This window comes from Canis aureus, chromosome 8 (genome assembly GCF_053574225.1).
Source record: "Canis aureus isolate CA01 chromosome 8, VMU_Caureus_v.1.0, whole genome shotgun sequence".
Taxonomy (NCBI): domain Eukaryota; kingdom Metazoa; phylum Chordata; class Mammalia; order Carnivora; family Canidae; genus Canis; species Canis aureus.
Window position 1 is genome coordinate 31,480,581 of NC_135618.1, and position 12,810 is coordinate 31,493,390.

Consider the following 12,810-nt stretch of genomic DNA (forward strand, 5'->3'; position numbering starts at 1 on the left):
GAAATTGACTAACATGATTCTAAAGTTCATCTGAAGAAATAAACTTGATGAAAACAAAGAGAAACACAACTGAGAAAACAAAGTGTAATATAAGATACTTATTAGACTTGACTTGAACATGCTCCATATATTTTAATAGAATTGTATAGGGATAGGTGATAGATAATCTTGTGAGCATGGCATAACTTACAGATTTGTAGAATCACTATTTTATACACCTGAAACTAATTTAACATTGTATGTCAACCATCTTTCAAAAAATTATTACAGCATAAAACTATAGTTAGAAAAAAAAAAGTGGTTATCGACTCAACACTAACATTATACAGAGAACTTTGAAGCAAGACATAATCTTTAAAGTTCTTACCTGAAAAATGGACTAAAATTACTAATTGTGACTAATATGTTAGGGTCAAATTTAATGACCTAACATGAAATTTATGTAAGAAAGTCCCCCAAAATACGGGAATTACGACGGAGTTACTGTGTCCTTTCTGTCCCAAGGAACTTTTGAGAAAAAAGAGAACTAGAAAGGCAGATTGATCTGTGTATTTCTTCTCTCCACTCTCTTGGTTTGGTTGAAAGAAAGTTTTAAGTGAAATGAACGAAACACAGAGGACCTGAGATTTTTGCATCAATGTAATCTAAATCTATGAAGAAATAGCATCTCATTCTTAATAGTAATCTGTTTTTTTTTAAGTTTATTTTATTTTTTTAATTTTTATTTATTCATGATAGTCACAGAGAGAGAGAGAGAGAGAGAGAGAGGGGGGCAGAGACATAGGCAGAGGGAGAAGCAGGCTCCACGCACCGGGAGCCCGATGTGGGATTCAATCCTGGGTCTCCAGGATCGCGCGCTGGGCTAAAGGCAGGCGCTAAACCGCTGCGCCACCCAGGGATCCCCTTAATAGTAATTTGGAATAGCTTCTTCATAGTTATCTCAAAGTTAATTTGGCAGGGTAAGATAATTATGTAGAGTGAAGACAACTATTAAATCATTTTCCGGAGTCACCATAAAATTCTCCTTTGGCTTGAATTAGACCCAAATTTGGGAAAAATTCTCAAATGCTTCCAATTAATAATACAGAAAATAGCAGAAATTAAAATCCCCAGAAGTGCATGAGGGCAGGTTAAAACAAGGATTGAATGAAAAAGCCTAAGCTAGGGGACTGGAAACAGTGATTACCTAGACATGGGCAAGAGCTGGTTAATGGCTAGAAGATGGTGATGGCTAAAGTCAGACATGGGCCAGTCAGACATGGATTACATTAGTTCTGCATAAAGACATAAGGCCACAGATTCCACCATTCACAGATTCAGCAGCAACCCCCTGCAAAGGGCTTGTGATCAAGACCATTTATGTCTTAGAGATTACTAGTTCACAGAGTAGATCAGACCGGTGACTCCACATCAGAGATCAGGCAACATGAGGACTCTGTGAGGTTTTGAGGTTCTCTTTCTCTTCTGCTGTCAATAAGGATGACATAGAGGTCAATATTCCACATCACCATGGAGAGCAACAGAGAGAGAGATAAACAACTCAGAGAATAAACATTACTTAGGCCAACCTTTGAAGTACATGCATTTAGTGGATTAGAGTAAAATTAAGTATTCCCAGCTGCCCCCTGAGTTGGCCTTGGAGATTAGATCAGTTACACATAAATAAAGGTATTTTCATCAGCAGATGTAGTGCATGATGAGTACATCTTTAATCCAGTTATGCACCTACTCATCTATATTTCCTGCCTACTCCATAGCTCATATGTCCCAACCTAGATCCTTCACTGACTTCCTCATGTAATCACTAATTATTTTTTACTTTTATTGGTATAGTACTTCCCTGATCTTTACTTATGCAAATCACCATATGTACTTCAAAATCAAGCACCTCTCTCCTTCAAAGACTTCACCAAAGACTTCACCATTGACTTCATAAAAAATACTCACTTCTCTAAGATACTGTTTGTGATTATTATCACTCAGTTTAACATAAAATTACAAAAAGTAACATATTTTACCTAATTCTTTCTTTTCTCCCATTTATCTCATATAAAGTATATATAGCCTAGGACCTTTTAGAAGGAAGTATTTTCTCATGAAAGGCAGTGTCCGTTGTCACATCTTAGAGATTTTCTGAGTTTTTCATTGTGTCTATTAGGCTCACTCTACCTAATTAAATACATATCTTTGTGTCTCATTTATTTTCATTTGCATTTTTTACATAATTTCACAGTGATTTGAAGAACTTTGACATGTATGAAATGTATGAAAAGTCTTTAAAACTAGGAGGTGCTACAAAAACCTGACATACTATTAGATTTATTTACTGTTTCAAATTAATATTGTTATTATGAACACTCAAAAGATTAATGCCATTTGATTACACAGCCATATCATAAAACTATTCTTTTAAAAATATTACAAATTAAGTGAAGGGAAAGGTAATTAACAAATAATTGAAAAATTCCATCAATTAATAATTTTACCTCATCAACTTGATACCAAAGTAGTTAACACAAGCTTTTTGCTTTATTGTCTGTCTGATATATTGTTGAAGTGTTTAAGTACCGTCTGATTTCTTCTTTATGTAACTGAAAAACCGACAACTGTGGTTAATTCACTGTCAATCTTGTGTGTTTCTGCACAATTAATCATAATAGCAGAGAAGATATGTCTGATTGAGAAGAGGCAGAAAATGAATATAATGAAGTTTATGATCCTTAAAATAATGCACATTTACCACATCAGTCTTTCTCCGATATGTCTTATATTCACCTTGAAGAAAAAAATATAAAAAGATACATATTACATCCTCATTCCATATATTCCCTTTTAACACATATGCACAATAATATTAGTTGAAGTCATTTTATAATTTTTGCAAATGATCTTACTACTATCACCCATCTTCTAAATCAGGTAATGTTTTGCAAATTAAAAACTAGAATATATGTCTTTTAAGTTCTACCTTAGTCACCTCAAATCATAACTATGAATTTAAGAAGGTAAAAAATTGATGGGCATGCTTTGATATGAATCCTATTCATTTTGATTTCATTTCTAAATAATTACACAAATTATCTTTTTTTCCCACTAAGTATTCATAAGAATGAATTATATATGCTTCCTTGGAAATATATTAAATTTCAACCTGCTCATATTATTATGCTGAAGAACATATTATTTAGTATCAAACTTAAAATGTCGATTTAGGACCCAAGTAGGGATTTTAAATAGATGCTATTATAAATGAAGATAATTTGCCTTCAATTAACGTTTTCTATTTTTTTGCCACTTTAAGTTTCAAAAGAGATAGATGCATTTATCATACATATATGTGTATAAAGGATATATTACATAGTATATGTCTATACAACATATACAAATATATATTATGCCATAGTTAAAAATACATGTATATGACTGTAGTTAGAAATTGCTCCCTCGGGCACCTGGGTGGCTCAATAGGTTGGATGTCTGCCTTTGGCTCAGCAGGGCATCTGGTTCTCCCTCTGCCCTCCCTCCCTGCTCAGAATACCTATCTCTCTCTCAAATAAATAAATAAGATCTTAAAAAAAATTGCTCCCTCAAAGTGATGCCCCATTACTACCCAAGAAAAAAAGATAAGATCTAAAAAAGATCTTTATATAGTCAAAAGGATGTATTCTTTTATGGTATATGCTAAACTTAGTATGTCTCTTACCATTATAACAGCAAAATAGAATGATAATGAAAATAATCTCACCTGATGAGTTCGTTTCTTTTTCCCCTTTTGGCAATGATATCAAAATATTTAAAATATGTTTTCTTACCTAAGTACTATAAATATTATTTTAAATAAAGCCTCAATATTTTATATACATCTGAGGCTGTTCTAGTTAAAAAGATTAGTTCATCATAGTAGTGCATGTTCATTTACCCACACAATAATTTTTAAGAAATATGATTAGAATTTACTCAACATAAATTATTTGTACTCATCTCATTACTTGCTGCTTTTGGTGGCTGACATATCTCAATAAATCAATAGTTATGTAGCTTTAAAATTTCTAGTGTTCTGATTGCATGCACCTGATTAATATATTTTGATTTATATACAATATTTAGATTAAATATAAAACATCTTGATTAGATATGTTTTATTAAAATGAGATGAGAAAAATTAATAAGGTTGCTTAAGTAAACGCATTTGGAAAGCATGCTCACTGACATTTAAAAAGGATGTTTCCTAATATAAACATAAATAGAAAATTTTAAATGCCGTTTTGGAAAGCAATACTAATAATCTGAGCTTTAATTTCTTACTCTTCACCTCTTGAGCTCATGCTTTCTGTGGAGAATACAGAGTTGATTTGAGAAAACAAGAATTAATCCAAGTGTAAAGTATGTAGTGCTGTTTTGTTGTTTTTATTTTTTTATTATGCAAAAGCCAACATCATGGAAAATTAGGAGAGGATGAGTCCCTGCATAATACTTTTCAGGAGTATAAAAAATTACCTGGCCAAATTTGAATTATGTATTAGAAATCTTTATTTAGCCCTTAACTACCCATTCAAGACTTTTCCCCCTCAAGTAATGCTAGAAATAATCCGAGATGCAAGCTAAGGTTTGTTTCAGAGGCTGTTCATCAGAGTGATATTTATGTGAATGAAAATTCTAAGGGAAACATAAAAGTAATAGTGAACAATGTGGAAATGTTTGACTAATGTGCGGCATAAATGAATAGTTACATAGTAAGTAGAAGTCAAATATTGGTTAGTATTTAATGATAAGTAAAATATTGAAGGCATAATCAGATGAAAATGCAAAGATATAAAACTATATATGTCATCTTATTCTCAATTACATAAATATAAATTTATGCATATAAGCATAAACACACATATATACACATGTATATTAATGAAAACAGTTCTTGAAAAGAAATACACAAAGTATTTAATAAGCACTTAATAGGAGAGTCAAAATTTCTTTTTAAATTTAAAATAATCAAATGTATTAAGCCAGTAAATAAATCCACATTGTTTAGAAATTTCTCCCATCCTGTCTATTCCTATAGCTAAATTTGCATTCTTTATATATATTTTAAGGGATGCTTTAATAATCTTAAATTCAAGTATTATTCAATTATACCACTGATCTAGAAATTGAGGTTAAGGAAACTTAAATATGAAAATATAATAAGACCTTTGTGATAGGGAGTTTTAATTTGAAAGTGAGATAGTCACTAATTGGATTCAGAGTTTGAGAAAAAATTATGTGACTAACTTGTCAGAAGTTAATTGATGAAGAAATCCATAGCAGAGTACTTACCATAAAAAATAGATGAACTGAGGCACAAACAAAACATTGGGCCTTGGGGAAAAATGATTCTGAGAATAGACTGTAACTTTTTTATTTGAAGATATGCAGTGGACCAGAGGGTGGAATGTAATGGTGCTCATCAGTGTGTAATGAAGCATATTTGAAGAGCTGACTTCCTGAATTGTTATGGAGAAGGTGTCAGATAAGGTAAGTTTCAGAAAAAAAACATTACTTATATTTAATTATTTTTAATATATTTAAAGGCTTAATATATCTACACATTACAATTTTGTGTTTTTTCCACTTTGTTTCTTATTTTCAATTATATGTCATCCTGATCTAAATTAAAGTGTCTAGAAACTATGGACTTATACAAATGTGTATAATATTTGATTATAGCACTATTCACAGCATAGAATGGCAAAAGAGTAAAAGAGTCATAGGAATAGTTTTGTGAAGGAGATTAAAGATTTTCTTTCTTCTGATTCTTTTAATGGTACACAAAAGGTAACTGAATACAGAAAAATGTGCCGAGAAAAAAAAATCCCTAAAATGGTTTAAAAAAGATTTCGCCACAAACACTCTACTCCTGTATCTCAGTCCTTAACATAGATAATTGTATGTTCATTTAGTCATCTCTGCAATCACTTTTAAGCTAAATATGTTTGCCTTTAAAAAACTATTCAGAGGAAGCCAAGATGTTAGACTTAGCAGGAAACCTAAGCACCTATTATAAATATGTTCAAAGTACAAGTAATAGAGTACTAATGTAGTACAAAGTTCTCTAAATATATTCAAAGAAAACCATGTTTAAGATTTAAAGGAAAGTTTGATGGCAGTGACTCAAGAAATCAATGAAATCAAGAAGGGACAAAAATTGTTAAAAAGAACCAAATGAAAATTCTAAAATTGAAAAGTTCAATACCTAAAGTAAAAAAAAAAAAAAATCACTGTAGGAGCTCAACAGCAGATTTCATCTGGAAGAAGAAGTAATGAGTAAACTTGAGAATAGCCCAGAAGCAGTTATATAGTCTGAAGAACAGAGAAAAAATGAAGATGGATAGTTCCTCAGAGTACAGTGGGACACCGGGAAGCATGGCAACACACCCATAATGGGTAAACTAGAAGAGAAGAGAGAAAGAGAAGTACAGAAAAATAGTTGAAGAAATAATGACTTAAAACTTTCTAAATTTGAAAAATAAAAACACTAAGAAAATCAGCAAACATCATAGAGGATACCATAACTGATCCTCAACGAGACAGTACAAACTGTTGCAAGACACAAAGAAAAAATCTTGGAAGCAACAAGAAAAACAATTTGTGCAGCAAACCACAGTAAGGTTAGCAACTGACTTATTAGAAATATCGCAGAACTTCCTTAAGGCCTCATATTAGTCGATTGTAAAGTAAGCAGACAGATCTTGTGGTCTTCATTTAGGGTGGTAAATATCATTGTTCTGAAGTTCAGTGTTCAAAAATATCTAACATTCTTGGTTTTTGAAACCAAGTCTATAGAAGAAGAGTGGCTTGTCTGGATCTGGGAGTGAGACAAAACTTGAGAAAATAATCAATATAAGAGTTAAGTGAGGATATCAAGGTTGGTAACCTAAATGGTATGGCTTGAAATGGAGCTGGTGAGCCAGTATACCAGAGCATGGAAGAGATAGGGAGCAGAAGCATATTCCAATGCTTGGAGCAAATGAATGATAAGATCACCTGGAAAGACTTGGAAAGAACACAAATGATCCAGGATTGGATATTTTTTTCTAAAAATATGCACAGATAAACTGGCTTATTCCCATGGTCAAAGTTGGCGTGGTAACAGTGACTCAGTCCCTTACGAATAATAAAGTGATTCAACCTAAGAGACTGGAGATTCCACATAATCTAGTGAAGATGTGGAAAGGCAAAATAAATATTATTTTTGAAAGACTGAGATGTGCCTGCAATGTCATTCTATGTCAAGAAAAAGCCAAAAAAAATTTAAGAAATCCTTTAAAATGTTAGGTATGACAAGGTAACTATCAAGGAAGCAATAAAAGTGCCAGGAATATAGTTTTTTAAGGGACAGTTTTGAAAGTATAGTGAGTAGATGTAGACTAAGAAACAGTATATATGTGTGTGTGTGTGTGTGTGTGTGTGTATATTTTTTTTAAGAATTTTAAAACTTAAAAAAAAGAATTTTAAAACTTACTTGAGAGGAGTGGAGGGGTAGAGAGAGGGAGAGGAAAAGCAGGAGCAGACTCCCCGCTGATCATGGAGTCCAAAATGGGGCTCTGTCTCAAGACCCTGAGATCATGACCTCAGCTGAAATCAACAGTCAGACGCTTAACCAACTGAGCCACCCAGGTGCCCCAAGAGTAGATAGATTTTATACTCAAGAAGTTTGGGAAGACCTAAATCAATTATAAAAGACGGAAGATCTCATGTTTATATGTAAGTATTTCTATAGGCTCTAAAGATGTGAGAGAATGAAGTAATTTGTTGGAAGAAAATCATAAGAGAAGTAGGAATAATTCAGAACAAGTGCAGGAAACACCTAGAACAACATGAGAGACATTTTTAATTCTTCTCAAGAAGGCAGCGGTGTGGACTACAGAGGACTTTGTTAAAGTTGTTTAAGAAACAAGTAAGTAAAGAAACAAGAAATATTTAGCCATTTAGTAAAAGAAGAAATGTTATGTACTCTCCAGCATAAAAATAGCTCTGTATTGATCTAAATATTTTTGGATTATATGGAAATGTGTTTCTTGAGAGTAAGAATCTGAGATAGTAAAAACCTGGTGTCTGGTATTATGATTTGTAATACCTCCAAAAATTTGCATTAATGGCTGAATTCTCCTCTGTGTCTTACTGTTATTTCAATTACATTGTCCCTTCAGTGAATTGTGATAATTTACTCCCAGTCCACATTCAGATAAATTGTATTCTTTGACCTAGAAGCTTTAAGTGTATCATTAGAGTAGACCTGTACTTTGGAAGTTGTGATGGGTAAGCAGGTGAAAGGCTTCTGTCAACCTCAAATCATTCCTTGGACGTAGACTCTCTGTGACACATTCAAAGTCCAAGTGCCAGACATGGGTCTTGAACGTTGAGATGCACACTTTGCATTTTCACCATCTCATTATTTTGACAGGGCGTCTGGAAGAGCTGGGATATACCAGCCGTAACAGGGGTTGTGAAGTTGGCAATGTAAGCACCCAAACACAGAACTCCAGAAAACTCTCTTGGATTGTATTAGTCTGAGAATCCTAGCAGGTTGTGACTCATCAATTAGAGTTTGCCTTATAAGTAAAGAAAACAAGGCCCTAGTATGACACTGCTATTTTGGGGTGGTTCTCATGGCTTTTCATAATTAAATATTTATGTGTAAAGGTGTGTGTAGATACTATATATATATATATATATGTCTATGTAATATTTATATGTTCATGTGCAGCATATGAATGTAAGGAACCACTAGAGCAAACTCGACACCGAATAACCGAACTCCTGTAAGCATGCCGTGACGCTTTTAGGTTTCAGCCCGGTAGCAACTGGCATTTTGCATCTATGTTGTTTGCTGCACACAGTGTGGAGACTATTAAAATTGTACGGTAATGAATAACCTTTGGTTTCTCTCTCCTCCCCATGTGTGCCTCTTATCCTTCCTTGCTTGCTTCCTGACTTTTCTCCGGATGTCAATGGCCAAGTGCTGGCTCCTTTCCCCTCTCCATCCAAGCTAGCTTTCTGCAGTCACCTAGCTTTACATCCAGATGCCCTCTTCTCCTCACTAGAATGTAATTTTGGTCCTTTATCTTAGCTCAACTAGCATTAATTTGATCAAGCATGTTGACACATTAAATACAATGAAGACCAATTACACACATTGTAGTTAGAACAACCTCCCTGAAATAATCGCAGTGAAGAACATTTGTATTCGTGGAAAGAGGATCTTTATATTTCAAGTCACAAGTCAGGCATTCCATGGAGACGGTGAAATCTGCGTTGGGCAGAAGACTGCATCTGACTTATTTACTACCCACATGTGACAGCGCCTGTTTCACATACGTGCAGAACATGCTGTGTGCAGAAGTAGCCAGGTCTGAATCACGAAACAACACTGTATTCCCTCTCTGTTCATCTGACTTTACTTTGTTACATTTTCTTGGAAAAATTGTCTCCAGGGTTTTTTTTTTTTTTAATTTTTTTCTTTTATTTATTTATGATAGTCACACACAGAGAGAGAGAGAGGGGCAGAGACATAGGCAGAGGGAGAAGCAGGCTCCATGCACCGGGAGCCGGCCGTGGGATTCGATCCCGGGTCTCCAGGATCGCTCCCTGGGCCAAAGGCAGGCGCCAAACTGCTGCACCACCCAGGGATCCTGTCTCCAGGTGTTTTTTTTGTTTGTTTGTTTTTTTTAATTTTTTTTTTCATTTATTTATGATAGTCACACACACAGAGAGAGAGAGGCAGAGACACAGGCAGAGGGAGAAGCAGGCTTCATGCACCAGGAGCCTGACATGGGATTCGATCCCGGGTCTCCAGGATCGCGCCCTGGGCCAAAGGCAGGCGCCAAACCGCTGCGCCACCCAGTGTCTCCAGGGTTTTTAAGCATCTCTTCATTTGTGAGGTCTTTTCTCCACTTTTCCAAGTAGGGAAACTGGCTTTTCTGATTCCCAAATAGGGACATTGGCTTCTTCTGTTTTGGGGTCGATCACTTTAGCAGAGTGCAGGCCATAGGGTGTGCTCTATAAATATCTGGTCAATGAAAACAGAATTCTTACACCAGTGACTTTTAGAAAGAGTTTTTAGGGATGCCTTTGGCCCAGGTCGTGATCCCAGGATCTGGGATGGAGTCCCTCATTGGGCTCCCTGCAGGGAGCCTGCTTCTCCCTCTGCCTGTGTCTCTACCTCTCTCTTTCTGTGTGTCTTTCATGAATACATAAATAAAATCTTAAAAAAAAAAAACGAAATAAATACTTTTAAAAACCTCTGAAAAACATAAATTTGTGAGGAGCTAAGCTGAGCTGGGAAGACCTGAATTCTCAAGTGTTCAAGTAGCTGGTCAAAGCAGCAAATCCGAAATGAAAGTAACAATGAAACCTTTAATAACTTACTGTGATTGCACAAACAAAAGCTAAAACCAGAGGTGGTGCCTACTTGCCCTGTTCCATCTCTCCCATCCCCGTGAACATGAACTAGTACACAGGTGAGGGTCCGGTGGATCAGCAGATGCCCAGGGAATTCTGAACAAAAGACTCCTGCAGTTTTATGGACCCTGGGGCCTGGGGATAAGGAGGTAGGAGAGGCTTAGAGAGTGAAAGTACCGAGTACTAGATCAGAGAGGAGAAAGGTCTTCAGTATTTCCTCTCTTCCCCCTACCTCCTAAGGTCCCAGATAATGAGATATAGGAACGAAAGTGCACAGGCAAAGAGTGCAAATATGTGGATATGCAAATTCATCGAAGGGCCTGTGTCCTTGATGGTGACTTTCTAAGAGACTCTAATGTGCTGGCTCTGCACCAGGTCTGGAGTGAGGATGCACAGCTTTCCCCCAGGAAGCCGGCTAGGACAGTCTCTGTACTAGTCTCTGGTCAGGCCTGAAAAATCACACACAGAGTTTTCAACTAGGTATCAGGCTTCTTAAATTCCAAGTGAACTGTTGAAATCTGCATACATTTTTCAAGGCCTGTTTGGGAGTATTCTCTGTTAGGGGCTCATTGAGTTTCACTTGTCTTTAACCTTTCTTCTGGGTAGAAAAACATTAAAATACACCGCGTGGACTGTGAACGTTTTTTCTACAAATACACAACGGTGAAGGCATACATCATTCTAAAAAAAACAGTATATATGCTTCTCCCTTATGAAACAGCTTACGTAAATAGAATCCTGAATCTTTTCAGTTGCTTTAAGGCAGCAGGAAAAACCTTGCTTAAGAGAATTGCAACATTCAGTGTTCTGTAGCAAGTCATATTCTCTTTCAATCCTCCTTATTTATACTAAACGCAAGCAAAGTATTTACTTACCTAGTTTTGACACTTCTCATAATAGTCTCTTCTTCCTAATTTTGAAAAGAAAATATAATATTTTCTCTTTACAGGTTTATTGTATAGAAAAATAGTACTGCAGCCCTGAAGACTAGAAGAAAGTAATTAGACATGTAGAGCTTTAAATATTTGGAGGCGCATCTGGGATAAGTGATGGCTTAGTCACTCTTCACACTTTCCTGACACTCAAGATGATGCTTAGTTTGCACCTAATAAATAGTCAAGAATGCATAAATGAATGGATGAGCTCCCTCGTTTTGCTGGGTTTTGTGCCCATCATGAATCTCTCCAGGGAACGACTTTGCTCTGACATCCAGTGCTGTTATCACATAACTCTGCATGTTCTTCTCCCACTTTCTATCCAGCTTGTAGTTGCAAATACAGTATCCTCTAAAAAGGTGGAAAAAAACTTGGCAGTTATACAAAAAGCTGAGACTGTTTCTACTTAGGAGGAAGCTATTTTATATTTGTTAAAAACATGTATATAGAGGAAGATAGCTCTAGATTTGAGTCTCAGCTGTACCGTTTCAGTTTTGCTACAAAAAATAAAAAGTAAACCATCTATTTTTCTCCTCAGATGTTTTTGAGATGATTAAATATATAACGAAAACAGAACTTCTGGTGAAGTCGGAATTATAACTACTAGAATTCGGCTTTAGACACACTCTAGTCAAAACCTCAATATGTACAGCATAGTGACTATAGCTAATAATACTCCACTTTGTACTTGAGATTTGCTAAGAGAGTCGACCTTAACTATGCACAGTAACTATGTGAGGTTGTGGATGTGTTAATTTACTTGCGGTAATCATTGTGAAATGGGAACTCCCATACCTCCACTTCTGTGCTGCCTCACCTGACCCTTGACTCATGCAAAGTTCCATGGGGGAAAATGGCACAGGATGAGTCTGTTCTTCCTTTGGTTTTAGGATATTGCTTATATCATTGCAGGAAGTGAGTTGAGGTGACCCTCTCCTTCTTGGCTTGTTGCTTTAACTGACTACTTTGATACCTGACAGCTCAACTGTTCCAGCTCAGCTGAGCTCCTGACGATAATCAGAAATTGAATTGAAAACCTCCTCTGTGCCAAGTCAAAAAATATTTAATCTCATATGACACTCATACCTTCCTACAGAATAAGCAAGATGATTTTACAGTTGAATCTATCCAACACCACAGGATGCACCCCAAATCCAGGGCACCTGACCAATATTGGTTTTCAGGCTGTGTCTGTGTCTCCCCTAAATTGGAACATTATAGACCCCATAATCCTAGGCAGTAGGCACAGCTTTGTTCAGCCTCATATCATTGGTAAGGAGTCCTGTCCCAATTTTTTGCAGTGAATTTCATCACATATTTGCTTTTCTTATTTCTTTACCATGAAGGCATCGAGCTCTTAGCGACCTGCTTTTGCTTCAAGATTCATTCTCCTCATTTTGTTTGTTTGCTTTGTTTTTAGTGAAGATCTTTTTCTTGA

The 12,810-nt window shown here is 35.6% G+C and overlaps 1 protein-coding gene across 42 annotated transcripts in view; it reads left to right on the forward strand.

Moving 5' to 3' along the window:
• LOC144318572 (uncharacterized) overlaps positions 1 to 12,810 on the forward strand; it is a 63,398-nt gene that overhangs the window by 32,316 nt on the left and 18,272 nt on the right. For 35 of the 42 annotated variants that reach the window (XR_013384582.1, XR_013384579.1, XR_013384593.1 and 32 more), the window contains one exon: positions 5,405 to 5,511. Coding sequence is in view for 6 of the 42 variants with exons in the window: in XM_077905655.1 (XP_077761781.1) it covers positions 5,405 to 5,434 (30 nt within the window). In the remaining 36 variants the exon portion in view is untranslated. Of the gene's footprint in view, positions 1 to 5,404; positions 5,512 to 7,745; positions 7,934 to 11,386; positions 11,880 to 12,810 lie in introns of those variants that run through there. The other 7 variants (XR_013384576.1, XM_077905657.1, XR_013384588.1 and 4 more) reach the window with 5 other exon arrangements.